The following is a 22316-nucleotide window of genomic DNA, read 5'->3' on the forward strand; positions in this document are numbered from 1 at the left end:
ATTGCAAAAGTCCCCTTCTTCCCCCTCCTACTCCTCTTTTGGGGTGCGTGGTGCGGTTCTGGGACCCCCAGCAGTGCTGTGCCCTGGCAAGGACACCCAGCCGGGACCTCCCGGCACAGACTAATTTTAGGTGGCTCCGTTGGGGCTATTTTGGACCCTTTGGCTCTGTGTGAGTCACCTGCTATTTGCTGCTCCGCGGGGGCTATTTCCGTGGCACGCAGCTTTACGTGCGATCAGACAATGCTGCCCGTGGGCCGTGAGCCAGGTGCAACACATCCCCCTGTGCCCATGGCGCCGTGTGCCCCACAGCAGATATGAGTGGCCAGAAGCCCCCTCCCCACCCACCGCCCTTGGGATGTGGTTGTGTTGGGAGCCCCCTCCCCGCAGCGCTGTGAGCTGTGTGTGACAGCAGGGCTGAGCTGCGACACTTGTGCCCAGGTTGAACATCCCACCCCTCCCCAAAACCCCAACGCTTCTGAACCCGCCAGGCAAAACCTGGGTGTTTCGGGGTTGTCACAGCAACGTGATGCACCTTTCTGGTTACCACAGCAACCCGGGGATGAAGTTTTTAACATTCAGGCAAGGTAATTTCTCCTCTTCGCTGCCGTTCCCTTATCGCTCGGCTCTGCCGCTCCCTGGGGACGCAGCGCCCTGCATCGCAGCTCTGCCGGCACGGTGGGAACTGGGAGATAAGGAGCAGTGAGATGGGGCTGGGGGAGGTGATGGGAGATGGGGGGGCACCGTGCTGCCAGCCTGGGGGTGCACAAAGATGAGATGGGGAAAGAGGGATGAATGCGCCATGTCTTCACCTCCAGACCCCCTGCACCATTAGGGGTCAGAGTGAAGGCACAACAAGTCACCCCACCCTCATGATGTCCCATAGCAATGAGTGGTTGGCTGAGAGGGTCTGTGGGGATGTCATGGGGGGCTTCACTGTCGCAGTCCTGGGGATGAAAACCACAGGCCAGCCCCAATTGATGCCGCAGCTCTTAGGGTTTCCCTGCCACCCACCCTACTGGGGGATCCCACTGCACCCAGCTGCTGTCTCCATACAGGACACCCTTGTGCAGCACCTGGCCCCACTGAGGCCTGGGGGAGTTTGTTGTCCCCTCTGCCCACGAGCATTATCCCAAACTTAATTGGCACAACAGGGACCCAACCTCCATCCTTCCCTTCTTGGATGCTCCTGGGCGCCCTGCGGCTGCATCCCCATCACTGGGACGTGGGATGCGGGCTGTCACCATCCCTGCAGGGCTGCTGTCAGCCTGGGGGGACAGGCAGGCAGCGTCTCGCTGCTGTACCTGCTGCAGAGCTTCCTTAATGACAAGTGCTGCTCACAGTCCCCTCAATTAACTCTGCCGTGCCGGCTCATTAGGCTGCGCACGCTGAGCAGCATCTCGGCGAAGGGCTGCAGCAGTCTCACGGGCGTGCAAAGCCGGCTTGGAAATGCACAGCGATGAGCACGCAGACAGAAAAACACACACGTCTGCACAGGCACATCCGCTCTGTCGCCCAAAGGGAAGATTGAAATGAGGGTCACGGCTCCTGCCTGCAGCAGGAACAGTCCCCGGGCATTCCCCCTGCAGCTATCGCCGGTAATTACAGCGCTGATGGGCACTGATGGGAGCGGGGTGTTGTTGGGGTGCGGGGAGCGAAGCGCACACAGCCGTGGCTGCCTCGGGGCTGGGAGATGTGAGGGCTGCAAGTCCAAGTCTCACACATTGACACCCCCCCGTCCCCCCCGGCCGCCCCTTGGCCCGGGGCCGGGAGGGCAGCAGGTGATGGGAAAGCGAGCCCCAGCCTGGACAGAGATGAGAGGCGGCCTCACAGCTGCGGACACCCGATGCCACCTGCCCCAGCACAGGGACGGGAGGACGCTCGGGATGTCCTCACTGTCGCCACTGGGTCCCTGTCCCCACAGGCTGAGCCCAGGCTGTGCCGGGAGCAACCTGCACACAGTGAGCCCCATCCCGGACAGACCCTGCAACTCCTTCCAGGGAGCTGCAGAGGGGGCAGAGGTCTCTGTGTCCCAGATACCCATCTGCTGCATGCCAGCACATCCCCCTCCACCCATCCACCCATCCATCCCCTTATCTGTCCATCCATCCATCGATCCTTCTGTCCATCTACCTATCCATCCAGTCCTGCATTTACCCATTCATCATCCATTCACCCATCCATATTCAATCACCATTCCCACCCATCCACCCACCCACCCAACCATCCATATTCAATCTCCAACATTTCCATCCTCCCGCCCACCCACCCATCAATCCATCCATCCGTCCATCCATCCACCCACTCACCCGCCCGAGATGTGCCCCCGCTCACACTCTGTCCCCCATTCACTGTCCCTGGCCCATTGTCCCTCCCACGACATGTCCATCCAACCAGCCATTGAGCTGCTATCCCTCCATCCATCCATCCCTCCATCCATCCATCCCTCCATCCCTCCATCCATCCATCCCTCCATCCATCCATCCATCCCTCCATCCCTCCATCCATCCACTGCCCAGCCAACCATCCATCCACCTGTCTGTCCATCCACCTGTCTGTCCATCCATCCCCTCTTCCTCCCCTCACCCAGATGCTGCCTGTTGGAGCAGAGCCCTGCGATGGTTATTAAGCGGCGCCTGAGGCATTTTCCCACCTCGTGTCTCTGCACAAATCACACCAGCAGTGGGAACAAGCCGAGCGGTGCCAGCTCTGTGCCCGTGACCTTTCAGCAGAGCTGGGATCTGGATGCCGTGTCTCTGCAGTTCCCATTAGGCTGCATGTGCCCGCCCGGTGCCCCGGGGCAGCTCAGCACATTGGCAGCCTCGTGGCACAGGTGAGTGCTGCCCGCTGCGGTGATTCATCCCGGTTTTATCTCTCTCTCCCTTTGGCTCCCTCAGCCTCTCTCTGAACGATTCGCCCCGGGCTGTTTTTCTCCTCCATCGGCTGCTTTGGCACAAAGGATCTCAATGACACCAGGTACGGCGCATCCTCCTGCCTGCCCCTCTCCTGCTCTCAGCGCAGGGTGCCAGCAGCCCAACATCCTCCATCCTGTCCTATTTCTCCTGCCCCACACCCGGTTTGTGCTTCCAGGCGTTTACCCTCAGTCCAAGCATATGGGACAGCTCGAGCCCCATCCCATCCCCACACACACCCTTAGCACCGGGGGGGATGCGGAGGGGCTGCAGCACAGCGGGTCCCAGCTCGCCCTCCCCGGTGGGTTGCGTATTTTTAGCTGACAAAGAGCTAAAGGGTGGGGGGAAGAACAGAAGGAGAAGAGAAACAAAGAGGGAAAAGGCTCCTATTTAATGGGGTTTGAAAATGGAAATTACCCTGCGGAGGTTGGCAGGGGGGCTGGGGGCTTTCAAAGCATCCTCCCTGCCCTGGCTGCCACGGAGCTCCAGGCCATGGGTGGCTCTGAACCTGGGCAGGGACAGGGGAGGGACGCGGCTCCCACCCCTCAGACAGAGCCTGGGGGGCTGTGGGATGTGGGGTCTGTGCCTGATGGGGCCCAGGCCCCGTACCCCCTTCCTGGTTGCCACGGCGACCTGCTTTGCAGAGCGGAACATCACTTCTGCAGGATTTTTGTGCTGGGAAATGGATGGGGAGAGGGGAGGGTGTGGGCAGCAGGGAGCCGGGGGGTGGGGAGGGGGCTCAAACAGCGCCCAGCCCCCAGCGGCGCCATCCCACCCCATCTGCACTGAGCCTGAACGTCCTCACCGCCCTGCAGAGGAATGCAGCGCCGATATGGGGCGCATCCTGCATCCCTGAAGGTGTCCTGAGGGAGAAGACCTGGGGGAGACCCCCGGGGCCCACCCAAAACTCAGCACCGAGGAGCCTTGTGCTGCCAGGAACGTCCTGCGGGTGGATACAAAGGGGTCACGGTGGCAGCAGACAGCACCTGTGGCACCATGACACTGAGCACCAGGTAATGTACCACCCCCAGACCTCCCTGCACTGCTCCTATTCTCACCCCACGCCCCAAACCAGCTCTCATCAAACCTTCCCTTTGCAGACCCACGTGCACGGAGATGCCCCAGTTTCTTGCAGCCCTTGAGCCCTTCCCGCTGCCACACGCGTGTCCTCCCCAGCTCCTTTGGTGCCCACTGATGCCCACAGCTGTGCCACTGACCCACTTACATGGCACAACTTGCAGCTCCTCGTCTCTGCTGTCCGGCTGCCTCCTGAGAGCCCTTCATGGGCCCAAAAAATGGGCAGGTTATCCTAAAATCCTTCATCTCCCGCAGGTGACACCAAGCTCAGCCCCTGCCTGTGCTCAGCCCCTGCCCTGAGGATGGCCCTGGGGGACGTGTGGGGCTGCTCTCCATCAGGGCAGCCCCATGGGCAGCCCCCCGCTGCCTTTCCCAGCTCGTCACCCTGCAAGTGGAGGAGATGACATCCCCGCCCCTGCCAAGACAAACACGGCGTCGGCCAAACACGCCGCGCTTGGCAAGGCCTGGCCATCCATCACGGCAGCCACCGGCCTCCCCGGCACTGCCATAAGGCTCGGGGGTCTCAGCATGAGGACTAAGGGATGGGGTGCACACATTGCCCACCCCTGGGTGATGGCAGGGCGTTGGGTCCCCAGCACCTTGCCATGCAGAGGGTGCCCCAGGGACACAGCTTGGCTCTGGCTTGGCCCCAGGCAGAAACTTGGCCACGGTTACCTCCAGGCACTTACAATAATAAAGTCCCATTTGAGCAAGTTACTGAAAGCCAGGCTGGAGGGGCAAAGGCTCAGCTATCCCGAACATGCATGGGGTTCCATCAGGGAACCATCCCAGGGTTCCATCCTGCCTTTACCCTATGAATTCTAGCTCTGCATGGCTGTGCCTTGTTCCTGGCTCCCTGCACCCCCACCCCTTCACTTGTCCTTTCATCCCTGCCCTTGCATCCATCTCTGCATTTCTCCATCCCCATCCCTGCACCCTGCTCCCTATAGCACTGAGCTGGGACACATTAGGATCCTGCTGAGCCCAACATGGGGCGTGCAGCCTACACACATTGAGTTCCCTGAGCAGGTACTGCTGCCTGGGTGAGGTGTGGGGCAGTTCTGGGTTACACAGGGGAGGATGGGGAGGGCAGAGCAGCCCCGGTGCCTTGTGTTGGATGGCACAGCAGGGTGCGGAGCCCGAGCCGTGCCCCGGGGATGGGGACTCGCAGGTCGGGGCGCTCCCACCCTCAGCTCCCCCAGCCCGGAGCCCCGCAGCGCTGTTTGCAGTGGCAGGGGCTGAGCTCAGCCGGTGGCAGCGGCTGCCCCAGTTTTGTCTGCCGCAAAATGTGGGTCACCACGTTCGGAGCTGACCGAGGGGACGCGGGGGTGATCGGTACCGGCACCGCCAGGAGGGAACTGGAGCCGGGGAACGCGGGGAAGGGCTTTGTGCTGAGTGCGGGCCTGAGGGAAGGGATCGGGAAGGGGGTGGGGGGGGGTGGGGGAACCGCCGCCTCTTTTCCGACATTCCTGCAGAGCCGGGAGCTCAGGGTCGGGTTTCGGGCATTATTTGCGCCGCCGGCGCCGCACGGACACGGGGCAGCGAGTGCGGGGAGCGGAGCGGGGCTGCGGGAGCGGGGAGCTGCTGGGGGGGGTCGGGGGGGGTCAGGGGGGGTCGGGGGCTCTTTATCGCGGGCGGTTTCTCCCCGCGCCGCCCCCACCCGCCGCCGCCCCGGCGCCTCATCCCGCTGCGCCCGGGCACCCCGGCACCGCCGCACAAAGGCGGCCCGCTGCGCTGCGCACCCCCGGGGCCGGGCAGCGCCGCCGGGACCCCACGACCTTCCTCCCCCCCCCCCCAATTTATCCCCCTTTATCCCCACGCCGTCCCCTCGCGGCGCGGCTCAACAAAAGGCAGGAGCGGAGGTGAGCGGGGCGGGGCTCGAACCCGCGGCCCGACGGGCGGGAGGGCGGGGCGGAGGGAGGGGGCGTGGCTATGCAAATGAGGCCGCGGAGCCCCATGGCGAGCGCTCGGGCTGCGGCGCCCACTCGGAGCCGGGGCCGCCGCCGCCGCAGCCCCCGGCCCGCCCCGCCGCGGGTTCGAGCCCCGCCCGCGCCGCCCCGCCCCGCTCCGCCGCTCCATGGGCCGGGGACGCGGCGGTAGTTGCGACATGGCGGGGGGCCGCGGGTGCCCGGCGCGGCGCTGAGCCCCGAGAGGTGAGAGCGGGGACGGAGGGGGAGCCGGGCAGCCACTATCGCGACTGTCGCCGCCGGGATGGGGATGGGGGTCGGGGTCGGGCTGGGGCTGGGGCCGTCCCCGCAGCCCTCAAACTTTCCTCCTCGCTCAACTCGCCGCGACGTCCCGCGGTGGCGGCGCGTGTCCCGGCTCCCACGCGTGTCCCGATCCCGTGTCACGCCCCCGGGGCTCCCGCTGCCCCCCGCATCCCCGCTCCGCTGCCCCCCCCCCCGTTCCGTCTGTTCCCACTCGTGCCGTGGGCAGTCGCTGGTCGCGGGGGTCGGTGCTGCGGTTCGTGCCGGGCTCGGGCGTTGGGGGCTGCGGGGGGTCGGGGCTGCGCGGCGGGAGGGTCCGGCCGCGGGGTGAGAGGAGGCGCGAAGTTGTGCAAAGTTATTTCTCGGGGCTGCGGCGATTCCCTTCCCTTCCTTTTTCTTCCCCCTCCATTTTTCTCTTTTCCTCTCCCGTAATTTTTTTTTCCTTTCATTTTTTTTTATTTTAATGAATTGATTATTTTTTAACCCTTTTTCCCTTCCCCGCTGCGCTCCGGCCTCTCTCTGCCCTCCCCCTGCCCACCCCGTTCTCTTTCCTCCCTCCCCACATCGCTCCCTGCTGCCCTCGGGGGTTCCCATCCATCCCATCCCGTAACGGGGAGCAGCCCCCGGCCCCATCCCGGCCCTGTAACACCCGGGAGGAGAGAACGGGAGGGAGGGCTGGGGGGGGCACGGAGCCGGCCAGGAATGTGTGTTCCCCCCCCCCCGCCGCAGTTTCCAGTTTCCCGGAGCGCGCTGACCCCGAGGTGAGGGCTCCCGGAGCGCTGCTCCCGGCCGGGCCCTATACACGCAATGGGGCTCCCCCCGCCCACCCCCAGGGCTCCCCCCGGTCCCCCCCCTCCCCGCCGTCCCCTTCCTCCCTCCTCGCTGTGCGCTTTTCCCCTCCTCTCCCTCTTTTCCTTTGTTTGCCATCTCGCTCCCTGTCTCTGACGCGTACGCGGGCTCCATCCAAACGCAACAGTGGGATTTGCCAGAATTATTTCCTAAAAGCCGCCCCGGGGATGGGGATGGGGGGGGGGAAATGGTGTGTGTGTGTGGGGGGGTTGGAATTAACTGCAACCAACTGCGGGTTGGGATGGAGCAGCGGGGGGTCCGGCGGGCAAAGCCCCGGCTGCGGCACAATGGGTGTGAGCGGGGAGGGAGAGAGAACCGAAAGATTTAGGGAAACGTGGAGCCCCGGGGGGTGGGGGAAGGAGGAAGGGACGACGGCACTCAGTGCCCGGCAATAGTCCCCGCGGGGGCTTCATTGGGCAGCGCAGTGTGGACGCTGCCCGTCCCCAGGTAGCTCGGTTCGGTGGCGTCCCCGCTTTGCCCCCGAGGGCGCAGCGCGGCGGCACTGAGCGCTGAGCGCTGCTCCGTGTGTCTGAGCCCCCCCGGCACGTCCTCACCCCGCAGCCACGATCCACGCGTGTCCCCGGGGGTCCCTGAGCCGGGGCTGCGTGTGTGTGTGTGTGTGTGTGTGTGTGTGTGTGTGTCTCGGTGGCCCCACTCGGTGCGGAGCCCCTGGAGCCCAGCTGGGCTGCCTGGCACACACAGCGCGGCTTCTTATTTTTTCCCTTTTATTTTTTTATTCTTCTTTTATTTTTGAAAAAAAAAATATATTCCTTTTTTTTTTTTTTTTTCCCCTTTTTTTTTCCTGCTCTTTTTTTTTTTTTCCTTTTTTTTTTTTTTTGGTGTGTGTGTGTTCGCTCGCGGAATAATGAAGTCCAGATTTCCCTCCTGTTGGAAAGCTGTGAGCCGGGCTGTGCGCTGCGCTCAGGGCTGGGAGGGGATGGTGGGGATGGGGGGGGGTGGGCAGCCCTGGGTTTGGGCGCACGGCTCACCTGGGTGCACGCCGCAGCCTCACCCTACAGCCCATCCCCCCCCCGCTCCTGCTCCCCTCCCCATTTCTGCCCCTTCCCGTGCTGTCAGTGGGGCTGGGCTGCACTCCTCGCTGTGGCGTCCCCCCCCCCCTGACGCCTGCCTCGCTGTCACTCTCTGCCAGGCGTGCTCCCCCCGGACTGCCCGCAGCGTGTCCCCACCATGCCCGTGGCCACCGTCCTGCTCTGGGCCACCCTGCTGACCCTGGGCTGGCGGGCAGCCCACGGCAAGGACGGCGTGCCCCCCACCCCCAGGGTGCAGCTCTCCTTCAAAGGTAAGCCATGGGGACCGGGGAGGGGGGGGACACGCCGCCTCCTGAGCTCTATAGGGTCACCTCTGGGATCTGCAGCACTGTGGGGTGTCCAACCCTAAATCCTCACCCGGGGGGGCCCCCGGCTGCCGGCTCCAGACAGCAGCTTGCAGCCGCGCCGGTATTAGTGCCCGGAGCTGGCGGGGGGCCGGCGGGAAGGGGGGTGGGAGTGGGAGGGAAGGGGGTTAATTAACCCTTAAGTGCCTGAGCCAACGAGGGGTGCGGGTCCAGATCTGGGACCCACAGCGCAGCCCCAACACTGGCATTTTGGGGGAGGTCTGGCATTTCTGACCACCAAATGCAGGGCTTTGGTTTGTAGAGCAGAACCAAAATCACGACCTGGGCAGTGCCGACCCCACAGTGTGTGCTGGTGCTGTGGGTCCCTGTGGGCACTGCTGTGCCTGTCTGGTGGTCCCACCTTATCCCTGGCTGGTGGAGGTGGGTGCTGGCTGTCGTTATCCTGCTGGGATCAGGGCTGAAGCCAGAACGTCCCCATCCTCCGCCCTTGGAGCCATGTGGGGCTGCACCATGTGTTGTCCCCTCTGTGCAGAGCAACGGGGACACCCCAAAATGTGCATTCACAGCTGGGGAGGGGGGTGCTGAGAGGGGAAATGGGGGCTTGGATGCGGGCTGGGCACTCGGCAGGCAGGGAGCAGAGCAGAGCCCCTGCACCGTGCAGAGCCCAGCGGGTTACAGCACCAAACGCAGCCGGGTTGTGCCTCGGCACGAAAATCCCTGGAATGAGGCAGCAGGACAAGCCCAGGCGAGAGGCAGCAGCAATGCCTGCCCTGCACTGAGCTGCTGCCCCTGCGGCTCTGCATGGTCCTGTGCCGCATCCCTGCTTCCCCTTCCCTGAGAGCTGGGGGTCCGGATCCCACGGGAAGGCTCTGGGGGGAGCTGGGAGCTGCCACCCGGTGAGCCCTGGGCACAAATGGATTCCAAACATTCCATCACGTCGTGGGGTGATGTGTTCCCTGCGCCTGTTTTAGCCCCGGCTCCGTGCTACGGTGGCACACGAGGGGCCGGCAGCCTGCAGGGCATGGGGGCCATAAGGTGCTGCTGGGAAGGTGACGCAGAGGGATGGGAGCAGAGGGATGGGAGCAGCATCCTCCAGGAGGATGGGGAGGAAGCGCGATGTGCTGCAGCTCCCCGGGGCCCTGCGTCATCCTCGGCAAAGTGCTGTCGTGCGTGGAGCGTTTCGGGGAAGGCACACAAAGAAGGACGGGCTGCGGTGTCACGGGGCTGGAGCTGCGTCCCTGCCCTGGCTGGGACCGGGGGGACCCTCTTGTCATTGCCTTCCTGGTGCCGGGCAGGAAGGTGACCGGCATGGAAAGAACAGCTCGATCCCACGCTGCCCTGGAAGAGGGAGAGGCTGCAGGGCCGCCCTGCGTTGCCAGCAGCTCTTCCCAGCGCCATGCCGGCCAGAAATAGGGTGGATATTTTTAATCACCTCATTGCTTGTGAGCGATTTCCCCCCGTGCCGGGCGCATCCTGCTGCCCCCTCTGCTCCGGTTTCCTCCGCCGGGCACCGGGACGTCAGCTCCAGGAGTGATGGGGAGGATGCGGTGCGTCAGCGGGAGGAAGGTGTACGGGGTCAGGGCTGCGCTTCAAAGCCACCGTCCCATGGGGCCCTTCCCACCTTTTAGTGGGAAAAAAAGCCCCCAAACTCCATTTAGAGATAGTCATAACAGCCACATCCCAGAGCGCAGCCCCTGCCGTGCCTCAGTTTCCCTGCCCCGCTGGGGATGCTGGTGGCAGATGGCTGCTAAGCTGCTGTAGCTGTGGGGCACACTATGCAGTGGCTGCCACTGATAAACACGGCCAGATGGGGGGACACGCTGGGGACAGGGGCTGTGAGCACCCACCCCGTCTGCCACCACCACCTTTTTACTAGTTTCCCATCCCTCCCATTTTGTTCTGGGATGAACAGCCCCGAATTTGCCCTGCTGGAGGGAGGGGGATGGAGCGGTTTGGTTCTGCTTGTGGCCCCCTACCTGCAACAAACTGAGCCCTTCCTTCCCCACCTCCTTCATGGAGGGTGGCAAACTGCCTGGGAAAGGCACGGCAGGGCTGGGTGTGGGGCAGCAGTGGGGTTATGGGGCATCACACATGGCTGAGTCTCTCAATGAATGGGTTTCTATGGGGTTCTGTTCAGCTGCAGGTTGGGGGTGTCCGTCTGATGGGCAGATGTGACCCCATGCTGTGGCTGTGGGATGCTCGGTGGGGAAAGCTGCACCGGAGCCCTTTGGGGGAAGCGTTTTGGGGAGGTTTGGGGCTTTACTTGCTGCTGATGAGCTGCTCCTGCTGCTGGGGATGTGGCCATGGCAGCGTTATTCTGACTCTGACTGTGGGGTGTCCCACGTCCCTGCTCCTCCTCCACCCCCAGGGGTGCTCCATGGTCCCCTGCTGCTTTTGGGATGGGATCACGCAGGGAAGCATCCATCCCCCTCCAGGCTCCATGGCACGGGGTCTCTTTCCAGGCAGTCCCAATCCCTCCTGGCTGGGGATGAATCAGCATTTTTTGGCTGGAAAAAAAAAAAAAGAAAGAAAGAAAACCCAACCAACAACTGCTTTTCCTTTTGTGGGGGGGGGGGAATGGAGGCCGTGCCAATGGGGGGATTGGGCTGCAGCGCCAGGCATGGGGCCGGCCCCGCTTTGATGTGGGGTTGGATCCGGGCACTGTGGCACCTGTCCCCTGTCCCTGCTGGGATGTGGGGCTGTCCCTGTCCCCGCAGTGGCACTGGGGATCAAAGCAGAGCCATTCCCATCCCATCCCATCCCATCCCATCCCATCCCGCAGCCCCCGCCGCGCTCCTGCGGCTCCGTACCACCTGTGAGCAGCTAAATGGGAAAAGGGCTTGGCTGGGGGCCACGGAAACTCTCTTATTACATGTAATTAGCTTAATTACATCATAAATAACCCATCAAGGGGTAGAGGAGTGACGCTCAAACAAATAAGCAATTCCGCTTTCCCGGGGCGACCCACCCGCGCTTTGATCGCCCCGATGGCAGCACGTGGGTTCAATGCAGAGGGGACAAACCAACCCCATGGTCACCACACCCCCCATTTTGGATGTGGGGATTTGGGATGGCCCTAATCCCGGTGCGCAGTGGGATCCTGGTGGCTGTGGGGCTGTAGGGGATGCTGCATATGGGGCCAGGACCCCGATCCTGCGCGGCCCCGCGGCTCCGTCGGCACGTGAATTAAATTCATTCCCTCGGATTAAAATCAAGAGAAGGGCTCCCGAAAGGCTCCATCCGCAGTGCCAGGAGCGGGCAGAGCGCTTATTGAATATAAACACGGCGTGTAATTTACATGCTAATTATGTTGAATGCACTACAAGCCCGTAATTAGAAACTAATTAGGTGAGAGCGGGTGTAATTGGCTTCGCAGCACAGCGGATGGGTGATGGAGCACCTGGGGAGGTGGCCGCAGGGCCGGGATGGGATTAACCCTTTGCTTCCTCTGCTTTTTGGGGTCCTGCAGCACCCAGCTCTGCTTTTTAGGGTGCTCTGTGGGGGATGTGATTATATCACATGCTCCCAGCCATACAGCAGTGGTGTGGGATGGGCACGGGTCAGCCCACCCTGCGAGGGATGCTTGGTCCCCTGTCCCCAAGGAGGCCACCTGTGTGGAATGGGGCAATTAAAAGGGGATTAAGGCGGGAGGGGGGATGAGCAGCAGTGGGATGTGCTCGACTAACCAGCGGCCCCACCAGGGACCTGGGGCTGGGGGATGTAATGGGGTGCTCAGTGCAGGGGGCCAGGGGTCACAGTGTGGGCTCACCTGCTTGTCCATCAGCAGCAGGGTGTGGGGTGTGGGGTCATGGGGGCATTTCCTTTCCCCACTGTGATCGCTGGGGTGTGGAGGCGGCTCTGACCCTGTTGTGCCAGTGAAGAGGATGGAAACAGGGATGGGGACAGGGATGGGGACAGGGATGGAGACAGGGATAGGGACACATCCCTCAGGGAAGGACTGTGTCCCATTCCACCCCACCTGGGTCTGGGGGAAACGTCCCATAGTGCAGCTTCCCAGAGCAGGACAGAGGAATCCTGCCTTGTGCCCTGAGCTGCCAGCCCCAACACAGCCACTGGGGGATGGGGATGTGTTCTGGTGGAGGTGGCATCTGATGGTGGCACCCACTGAGCTTCTGTCCCATCCCTTGTGCTGGCTGCAGGGAGGTGGGGTGCAGCTCCCCAACCCCCCCTGTCTGTGCCCTGCCCCTGCTGCGTGCTTCTTGGCTCCGTCCCACATCATCTGCAGCACTTCTGCCTTCCATCTGGCTGCCTCGCTGCACTTGTGAATATTCATGACCCTCATTATCCTCTTTCACTCGTTTCTCCCACACTCAGGCTAAAAATAACTCCCAAAGGGGGGTGCGGGCTGGGGGCTCTGCTCCCCCTGTACCCAGGAGTTTGGTTTTGGGGCCCTGATCCCTATGGGCTGGGACATGGGGACATGGGGATGCTTCTGCAATGGAGCAGAGGTTGGGGGAGCATTGGCTGTGGGCACAGCGACGTGTTGACGTGTGCCCATCGGCCCCACAGAGCTGAAGGCCACCGGCACCGCGCACTTCTTCAACTTCCTGCTCAACTCCAGCGATTACCGCATCCTGCTGAAGGACGAGGACCACGACCGCATGTACGTGGGCAGCAAGGACTACGTCCTCTCCCTGGACCTGCACGACATCAACCGCGAGCCCCTCATCGTAAGCGTGGGCCGCCTCCATGGGATGGGATGGCGCGGGGTCAGCTGCCCCGCTCCTCATCTCTGATGTTCCTGCAGATCCACTGGCCTGCATCCCAGCAGAGGATCGAGGAGTGCATCCTGTCGGGCAAGAACAGCAATGTGAGTGTTAGCCAGCGAGTGGAGGGCTGGCGTCCTGCTGGGGACCTGCTTGGGTTGGAGGTGACAGCCACAGTGCCACCCCAAGTATGGCTGGGATGGTGCCGAAGGATCTTGCTGTGTATGGAGCCCTTGCGTAGCTGCCACCATCCTCTCCTTCCCAGGGGGAGTGTGGCAACTTCATCCGCTTGATCCAGCCCTGGAACCGGACTCACCTCTATGTGTGCGGCACCGGCGCCTACAACCCCATCTGCGCCTTCATCAACCGTGGGCGCAAAGCACAGGTAAGGGGAGGAGGGGTGGGGGCTGCAGTGGTGCCCGTGCAGGAGGGCACATCCTGGGGCCGGTGCCAGGGAGCTTGGGGGACTGTGTCAGGCTGAGCTCCAGTGAGGTGAGGCTGAGCGTGGCCGAGACTGTTCTGCAGCATGAGGACTTCTCTGCACCAAGATCCACCGGACCTCACACCAGCCCTACGCCGATCCAGCAGGGGAGGTGCTGTTGCATGGAGCCCATCTGCGTGGATGCGCCCTGCACTGCTCCAGTGCCAGCATTCTGCAAGGAGAAACGTGGTGGCCTGGTTCCATGAGTGAGCAGGGACAGTGGTGGCATCTCCCATGGGATGCTTGGATCATCACCCTACCTGGATGAGCACAGCTTGACACAAGAGAGGCAGTGGAGCTGAACATGCTGGATTAGATGCACAGTGGAAGAAGTTTTGGGTGACTGCTGTGGTGTGCCATGAGGGTGTGCCACCCGGGTGACCTCTATGCCTGGGTCCTGTCCTGAAGGGCAGCACTGCCTGCTTGAAACAAGCCAAGATGTGGTGCTGTGTGAGGATGGTGCAGCCCAGTGCTCCACCAGTGCCACAGGGAGAGGCTCAGACTGCTCCATCCTGGAACTGCTGGTGGCATTTCACTGTCAGAGCACTCGGAGATGATCAGGGATGCGCAATGAGGACGGCATCGGACAGCCCTGGGGATGAGGCTCTATGTCCCTGCAGAGCCAGCAGAGAGCACGGTGCCACACGTGGTGCCATGGGGACAGGCTGCCAGCACCATCCTGCAGCCCCCAGCCCGGGGGTCCCATCCCCCCCCGGTGCTAACTCTGTGCCCTGCTCCTTCTCCCCAGGGCTTTCCGCCGAGCCAGCCCCTCCAGCCGGGAGGCCGGGAGAGCAGAGCCACTGACAGCCCCCGCAGCCCAAGACCAGCAGAAAGCAAGGTGGGAACGGGTCTGGGGGCCCGCCGCCGCTGTGCCCACCTCGCACTGGAGCTGCGGGCTCCTTCTTCCCACCGGCAGCTCCTGGGCTGGGGGCCCCTCACCGCGGCCCCCCCTGCTGCCTCCCCTCCTCTCTGCAAAGCTCTCTGCGGCAGCCGGCCCGGCGTCTTCTCTCTCCTGCTCTCACTAACTCTTTCCTCCTCGTCCCCAAGGGGACACTGTCAGGGGTGGCTGTCACCCCTCAGCCTGTCTCTAGGCTTGCTGTGTCCCTGCAAATCCACGTGTCAGCAGAGGCAGGGGGCTCAGGAGAGCCGTGCACAGGAGGTGTTTTGTAGGGTCGACAGAAATGTTGCTGAGCCTGGCCAGCATCCATCTGCTTTGCCCTGCCTGGGGAGGGGGCCTTGTTCAATGGAGTCAGGGAGGTGATGTCCCCAGGTTCTGGGGTCAGCCAGCATCCAGCCTGCCCTGACAGTGTCTCCCCTTGGACTAACATGGGTCAGTGCATGGGATGGGACACATGTAGGTGCACAGACAGATCCTGCCTGTCTCTGTCCCTGCCACGTCCCCTTCTCTCTGAGAGGGGCATCCCTGTCAGCTCAGATTAGGAGAGCACAGTATGATGCTCTCAGCCACCAGCTCTGCCTCAGACACCTCCTGCCCTGTGCTGGGGCTGGATGTGTTTCTGATCACCAGTGGGGGAATCACCAGAGCTAATGAAGCACCTGCCTCAGCTCACAGCTTGCCCGATGGGGAGGTGATGTGGCTTATCCCCATGGAGGGGTTGGTTAGTGTCATCATGGCCAGCAGCCCCGTGGCTGGTGTTCCTGTGGTTAGCATCCCGTTGTCCCCAGGTTTGCTGTAGCTGGCCAGCAGGATGAGAGCAGCCCTATACACAGCTTTCCAGCCTGTCCTCTGTGGGGGCCCTGCTTGTCCTGTCATTGAGGTTTGCAGGGTACAGGCATTGGTGCTGCCTTGCTGGGGACACACAGGACACCCCTGGCCCTGAATGCCCTGGGGTGGCAGGGCAGGAAGGTTCACATGGTCTATGGGAAGTGGATTTTGCTTCACCCTGGCGCAGGGGTTGGTGCCAAATTTGTTGCAGTGAAGAGAGCAGCTCCCAGTGGTGGGGCTGGCCCTGAATCACCCAGTGGATGTTGGTGGAAGACGGCTCCTCACTGGCTGTGCCTGCAGCCAAACCCTGCAAAGGACTGGAGTTGGTGTGTTCCCAGCGCTGCGAGCAGCCCCTGCAGCAGCTTCGTCCCTCCACACTGATGGGCCAGGAAGCAGTGCAGGAACCATGCAAGCAATAACGGACCTACATGGTGGAGGGCACGGAGCAGCACCCAGCACACACTGAGGAGCACCTCCTGCACACCTCGGCTTCCCAGGAGCCCTGCAGACCCCCACAGGGTCCCAGCGCATCCATCCTCTACTGGCAGCACCTGTGGCCACCACGCTCCATCCCACAGAGGCCTCTGCCTCAGAAAGTGCCATGGGGATGGAGGGGGAAATTGTCACAAGCTCCTTGTTCTGCTTCCTTCTCCAGGATTATATCTTCTACCTAGAGCCAGACAAGCTGGAGTCAGGCAAAGGGAAGTGTTCTTATGACCCCAAAGTGGACACCGTCTCTGCATTGATAAGTGAGTCCTGTGGCTGCCAGGGCTGGGTGGAGGGGACATCACCCACATCACCCCAGTGTCCAAGAGCAGCTGGGCTCCCATTGCTGCAGGCACTCAGGCACCAGGCACCGTCTGGGAGTTCCTTGCAGACTGGTAGCATCCTCCAGTGCTCTCTGGGTTGGCCATAGGCAGCATCTCCTGGTTGCCTGCTGACTCCTGGCCAGGGCTGGATGGGGTGATGGGAGAAGGTACAGGGACCTGGGGGCCTGATCCCTTCCCTCTGCAGATGAGGAGCTCTATGCCGGGGTCTACATTGACTTTATGGGCACTGATGCAGCCATCTTCCGCACTATGGGCAAGCAGACGGCCATGAGGACAGACCAGTACAACTCACGGTGGCTCAATGGTTGGTATGGAGTGTCATCTGCCCAGGTGCCCTGGGGATCCCATAGCTCCAACCATAGGGATGAGATAGATGGAGTCCTGCTGCATCCTGCCCACAGAGGCAGCAGCCAGGGGCAGGTGCCGGGATGGTGGGATGGGAGGGGGGATGGACTGGTGCAGGTGTGGTGGGTGGATGGATGGATGGTTGGATGGAGAGTGAGTGAATGGATGGATGGATGGACAGATGATGGATGGATGGATGGATGGATGGACAGATGATGGATGGATGGATGGGCAGATGGATGATGGATGGATGGATGGGCAGATGGATGATGGATGGATGGATGGATGGATGGATGGATGGATGGGCAAATGAGTGAGTGACAGATGAGTGGAGAGATGAATGATGAATGGGTGGGTGAATGAGTGGACAGATGGACGGATGATAGACGGATAGGTGGAGGGAGAGGACGGAAGGGATGGATGGATGGATGGATGGATGGATGGATGGATGGATGGATGGATGGATGGATGGAAATCTAGAGCAGATAGAGGGATACCTCTGTGGGGCATGGTGACAGACATGCTGGGGCTTTGCATAGTGCTGGGAGCACCCAGCTGGTGAGAGGCAGCGCTGCCTCTACCAGAGCCTATGTAAGGGTTTTCACAGAGCTGAGCGTTCAACCATGTCCCCGTAGTCGGTGACCCTGAGCGCTCTTCCTGCCCCCATAGAGCACCCCCGGCCCCAGAGCCACAGCTGAATAAACAGAGCGGAGCAGATGGGGTGGTCCTGCTGGGTGTGAGGGCTGCAGGGGCAGGGATCGAGGAGGGGGAGCTGTCAGCACTGGCTGGGCACAGGCTGATGGATGGCGAGGGGAAGCCATCACACCGGTGGCTTTGCAGCAGCGGGGGCTGTGGGTGTTCCCAGGCTGACAGCACTGTGTCGTGCCCTTGCAGACCCTGCCTTCGTCCGTGCCCAGCTCATCCCTGACAGCAGCGAGAGGAATGATGACAAACTCTACTTCTTCTTCCGGGAGAAGTCGGCAGATGCCCCGCTCAGCCCTGGGGTCTATTCCCGCATCGGCCGCATCTGCCTGGTGTGTGCAGTGGGTCAGCGGGGTGCAGGTAGGGGCTGGTGGTGGGGAATGTGGGGCTGAGTGCTGAGTCCCTCTGTCACAGAACGATGATGGGGGACACTGCTGCCTGGTGAACAAATGGAGCACCTTCCTGAAGGCCCGGCTCGTCTGCTCCGTGCCAGGACCCGATGGGATCGAGACGCACTTTGATGAGCTTCGTGAGTGCGTGGGCTCCATGGGAGGGCACTGGGTGGCCCCAATGGTTCATCTGCACCCCGGCACCCTGGGGAGGGGACATGGCACACTATCCATTTGGGAGGGCAGAGAGTTCCATTGCTGCCCCACCATGGGGGAGCCCAGCCCATGCAGGCATCCCCAGCTCCCCCTGGGGGTAACGTGCTCTTCCTTCTGTCCCAAGAGGACGTCTTCATCCAGCAGACTCAGGACACCAAGAATCCTGTTATCTACGCTGTCTTCTCCGCATCGGGGTGAGTGCGGTGCCCTTGCGGCGTGGCGGTCCCTGGGGATGGGGACTTTTTGTCGAGGTGGGTAGAGGTCCTAGTGGTGCTGAAGTGGGCGTGGGGTGAGGTGGGGATGCTGGAGGTGTCAGCACATAGATGGCACAAATCCCTGAGGCTGTGCCACTCCTCCTACCAGGTCAGTGTTCAAGGGCTCGGCTGTCTGCGTTTACTCCATGGCCGACATCCGCATGGTATTCAATGGGCCCTTTGCACACAAGGAGGGCCCCAACTACCAGTGGATGCCCTACACGGGCAAAATGCCCTACCCCCGGCCGGGCACCGTAAGTAAGACCTCTGGCACTCATGGGCACGATAGTCCCTGGACACTGGAGACCCCACTGATGCCTTTTGCCTGCTTGCAGTGCCCCGGGGGGACCTTCACACCCTCCATGAAGTCAACCAAGGACTACCCCGACGAAGTGATCAACTTCATGCGCTCGCACCCTCTGATGTACCACTCCGTCTACCCAGCCCACCGGCAGCCTCTGGTTGTGCGCACCAATGTCAACTACCGCTTCACCACCATCGCAGTTGACCAGGTGGACGCGGCAGATGGGCGCTATGAGGTGCTTTTCCTGGGCACAGGTACCCACGCCGCGCACCGCAGAGAACGCAGCATGCTCCAGCGCGGCCTCACAGGGCACGGGCACTGCCGGGGCTGGGTGCCTCTGCTGGCACCTCTGCTCCATGGTGGAGCAGGACGAGGGGCTGAGACCCCTGTGCCATGGACCCTGGGAGTGTCATGGCCTATTCCCTGCCCTGCTGCCCATCCTAGGACGGTGCCATCCAGCCTGGTCCTTTCTGTGCCCCAGTGTCCATCCTAAGACATCCAGCCTAACCTTTTCCATGGCCCAAGTCCAATTCTCCTGCCTTATTCACCACGTCAGGGCAACTGTTGTCCAGCCTGATGTTTTCCCTTCCTTATTGTCCATCCGAGGGCCACCATGATCTATCCTGGTCTTTCTCAAACCCTGTGCTTATCCCAGCTGCTGTCCCTCTGTCCTGGGCAGTGGCAGCCCCTAGCTATGAGTGGTGACCTGAGTGTCACAGTGCAACTAAGACAGATGAAGATGGGCATGGGGGGTCCTTCCCAGCCCCCATCAAGGACCCCATTCCCAGGAGGGGAGGGCACGGGTGCCCAGCTGGTGGCACTGAGTGTCCAGGCACCCTGGTGTCTTGCAGATCGGGGCACGGTGCAGAAAGTCATAGTGCTGCCCCGGGATGACATGGAGACAGAGGAGCTGATGCTGGAGGAGATTGAGGTGTTTAAGGTAAGGGCTGGGCTGCTGCTGAGCATCCTTGCCTTACCCCGTGCCCAGAACTGATGGGACCAAGTGTCATTATCCCAGCTCTGGAGCTGCTGGGACACCAGCCAATCCCATGGGCAGTTCCAGGGAGACCCAAAACATTGTCCCTCTTCCTGCTGGCTCTTGTAGCTGCCTTTGCAGCCCCCAGATACTGGTGTGGGCATGGAGGATGCACTCTGTGCTTCACTCCATGTCCTTCACTCCTTCTCCCGTCTAGGTGCCAGCACCCATCAAGATGATGACCATCTCCTCCAAGAGGGTGAGTGACGTGTGGCCAGATTAGGGACTATGACATCCTGAATGCCTGTTGCCACCATAGCATGACAGTGGCCATTGAGGAGGCTGGCGGGTGCCCCTGAGTGGCTCTGGGATACACGGTCCCCACTTCTCCCTGTACTGGGGACAAGGCCATGAGGCCAAGGGGCATCTTACCCTGTCCTCTCTGTCGCCCCAACAGCAACAGCTTTACGTGTCCTCGGCCGTAGGAGTGACCCACCTGGCCCTGCATCGGTGTGACGTATATGGAGAAGCCTGTGCTGACTGCTGCCTGGCCCGCGACCCATACTGTGCCTGGGATGGCAAGGCCTGCAGCCGCTACTCAGCATCCTCCAAGAGGTGGGGATCTGGGGGAGGGCAGGGGGGCCCAAGGAGGTTCCCCAGGTCACCTCCTGCCTCCTCTCAGGCGAAGCAGGCGGCAGGACGTCCGGCATGGCAACCCCATGCGCCAGTGCCGAGGCTATAACTCCAATGGTGAGTGGGCATGGCACAACCCCAGTGTTGGGGGCAGAGGTGTGGGGCAGGACCTGGGGAGGCATGAGTGGTAGGAGGTGGGAGAATGTGGGCAATGGGATGAGTGGGACGAGTGGGCGGGTGGCTTTGAGGGCTGGTGGGTGGATATACTGGGGAAGTATGGGATGTATTGGAAAAGCACCATGGGGTGGGCAGGTGGGTGGAAGCGTGGATGGGGTGAGTATGTGGGTGAATGGAAATGCTGGAGGTTGAGGAAGGATGGATGGATGCATGGGTGGATGAATGGCTGGGTGGATACAGTGGGGAGAAAGAAGAGCACAGATTGATGTATGGATGCTTAAGAGGAGGATGACCATAGATGGGTGGATACACTGGGAGAAAGAGGAGGAGGAGGCTGACCATGGATGGATATATTGGAGAGAAAGTAAAGCACAGTGGGTGTCTGGATACTTCAGAGTAGGATGGCTGTGGATGGGTGACTACACTGGGAAGAAGAAAAGCACAGATGAATGAATGACTGGGTAGATGAATGAATTGAAGTGTTGGAGGTTGAACGTGGAGGGATGGAGAGGTGGGGGGATAGATGGATACACAGGGGAGAAAGGAGAGGGCAGATGGATGCTTCAAAGGAGGATGACCATGGGTAGATGGATAGATGCATTCAGGAGAAGGAAGATCATGTATGGATGCTTCAGTTGAATGGGGCAGAGCAACATATTCAGGAGGGAGATGGGACCTGGGGACGTGTGTGTGACCTGGCTGCCATATCCCACTCCTGCAGCCAACAAGAACACGGTGGAGGCCGTGCAGTACGGGGTGGAGGGCAGCACCGCCTTCCTCGAGTGCCAGCCCCGCTCTCCACAAGCCACCGTCAAATGGCTGCTGCAGAAGGACAACAGCGACCGACGGAAAGAGGTAAGAGCCGGGTGCTGCGAGGGGGGTCCGGCTGGTCGGCATCCAGCTGAGCCCCTCCATCCCCACAGCTGCGCACAGAGGGGGGCCGGGCACTGCGGACGGAGCAGGGCTTGCTGCTGCGAGCCTTGCAGCTCTCCGACAGCGGCCTGTATTCCTGCACCGCCACCGAGAACAACTTCAAACACACGGTGACCAAGGTGCAGCTGCGAGTCCTGGCCGCCCGAGCCGTGCACGCCGTCCTGCTGCAAGGCGAGCTGCCCCCCGCCGCGCTGCCGGGAGCCCCGACGCCGCGTTACCAGGACCTGCTGCAGCTGCTCACCCGCCCCGAGCTGGGACTCCTCGATCAGTATTGCCAGGGATTCTGGCGACCACCGGCCCCCGGCCCCCCCGAGCCGCTGGCTGCCCTCAAAGCCAAGGAGCTGCAGGACCAGAAGAAGCCACGGAGCCGCCGGAATCACCCGCCAGAGAGCTGCGGGCACACATGAAACCCCCCCACCCCCACCCCACACCCCCAGGGACTTTGCTAGCACAATGGTCTATTTTTCCCTCCTTTTAATATTAAAAAAAGAAAAAATATCTATAAATAAATAAATATATATATATACCCACACCCATGCAGGCAGACACGCACGCATGCTCGCACCCTCCTCCGCCCCCCTCCCATACCCCCACCCCCCTCCTCCGCCCTCTCCTGCCGGCGGTGGTATTTATTTGCAGGTTGTACATAGTCACCAACATCACCTCCCGGCACTGGGGGTGGTGGAGGACCTGGGGGTGGCTGCATCCGGCTCTTCTCATCCCTCCCCTTCCTGGAGTTCCGTGGGGCTCCGGGTCCCGGTGCCACGGGCGGTGCTGGTGCAGGAGGGGTGATGCCCTTTGGGGTATGGTGCTGCCACGCAGAGGGGTACGAGCCGGTGATGGGAGGGACAAAGCAGCAGTGAGAGCTGGCACTGGGTGAGCTCAGTCTCAGTGCCTCAGTTTCCTCTTCTGGTTATTTTGGAGCCAGAGCTGGGAGGAGGCTGGGCTGCAGGCAGGGGGGCACGGCCTCGTCCCCCGCTGGGGACAGGACACACGTGGGGACACGGCCAGGAGGGGTGAGATGGGGCACCCTGCCCATCGCTGGGGTTGTAAATAGTTGTAGGGGAGGAGTGCAGGGGCGGCCAGGTGTCCCCCCTCCCCGCAGCCTGCAGCACGCCCAAATAAACACTGGCTTTGGGACAGATGCCTGCGTGTGCTCTGTTGGGGACAGGAACATCACCGAGTTCTGGGGGTGGGATCCAGGGGAGCACATGGTGGGGTGCTGGG

At 61.9% G+C, this 22316-nt stretch overlaps 1 protein-coding gene and 1 long non-coding RNA gene across 6 annotated transcripts; both read left to right on the forward strand.

The window, feature by feature from the left end:
- Positions 1-3781: 3781 nt before the first annotated feature.
- Positions 3782-4701, forward strand: LOC107319633 (uncharacterized). Its single transcript, XR_001557875.3, has 2 exons — positions 3782-3922; positions 4010-4701. It is a non-coding gene; the product is annotated as an uncharacterized LOC107319633 (long non-coding RNA).
- A 1369-nt stretch (positions 4702-6070) lies between these two features.
- Positions 6071-21621, forward strand: SEMA3F (semaphorin 3F). 5 transcript variants are annotated; one of them, XR_014934676.1, is made up of 19 exons: positions 6071-6139; positions 8193-8342; positions 12927-13087; positions 13165-13227; positions 13389-13508; positions 14353-14442; positions 15986-16079; positions 16345-16464; positions 17400-17539; positions 17622-17736; positions 17937-18006; positions 18176-18320; positions 18402-18605; positions 19222-19310; positions 19564-19605; positions 19804-19961; positions 20029-20096; positions 20878-21011; positions 21080-21621. XR_014934676.1 is itself a non-coding variant. In XM_015874656.2 (19 exons), the coding sequence occupies exons 2-19, from the start codon at positions 8231-8233 to the stop codon at positions 21494-21496; spliced, it is 2361 nt and encodes a 786-aa protein (XP_015730142.2). In that variant the 5' UTR covers positions 6071-6139; positions 8193-8230; the 3' UTR covers positions 21497-21621. The 5 variants fall into 5 exon arrangements, 3 of the variants coding, with proteins under 3 accessions (XP_015730142.2, XP_085372696.1, XP_085372695.1); XM_015874656.2 differs by having other exon boundaries at positions 18402-18624; XM_085516569.1 differs by lacking the exon at positions 6071-6139 and adding an exon at positions 6795-6954 and having other exon boundaries at positions 18402-18624.
- Positions 21622-22316: the final 695 nt, after the last annotated feature.

The sequence above is a fragment of the Coturnix japonica genome, chromosome 15 (assembly GCF_054131305.1).
Source record: "Coturnix japonica strain WE chromosome 15, WE-NBRP24, whole genome shotgun sequence".
Classification (NCBI taxonomy): Eukaryota; Metazoa; Chordata; class Aves; order Galliformes; family Phasianidae; genus Coturnix; species Coturnix japonica.

Excerpts from the sequence above, each read along its gene's own strand:
- SEMA3F (XM_015874656.2), top strand. The coding sequence starts at position 8,231 with ATGCCCGTGGCCACCGTCCTGCTCTGGGCCACCCTGCTGACCCTGGGC. Across the intron at positions 13,509-14,352 it reads ACCGTGGGCGCAAAGCACAG|GGCTTTCCGCCGAGCCAGCC; the intron begins GTAAGGGGAGGA and ends CCTTCTCCCCAG. Across the intron at positions 17,737-17,936 it reads GACGCACTTTGATGAGCTTC|AGGACGTCTTCATCCAGCAG; the intron begins GTGAGTGCGTGG and ends TTCTGTCCCAAG.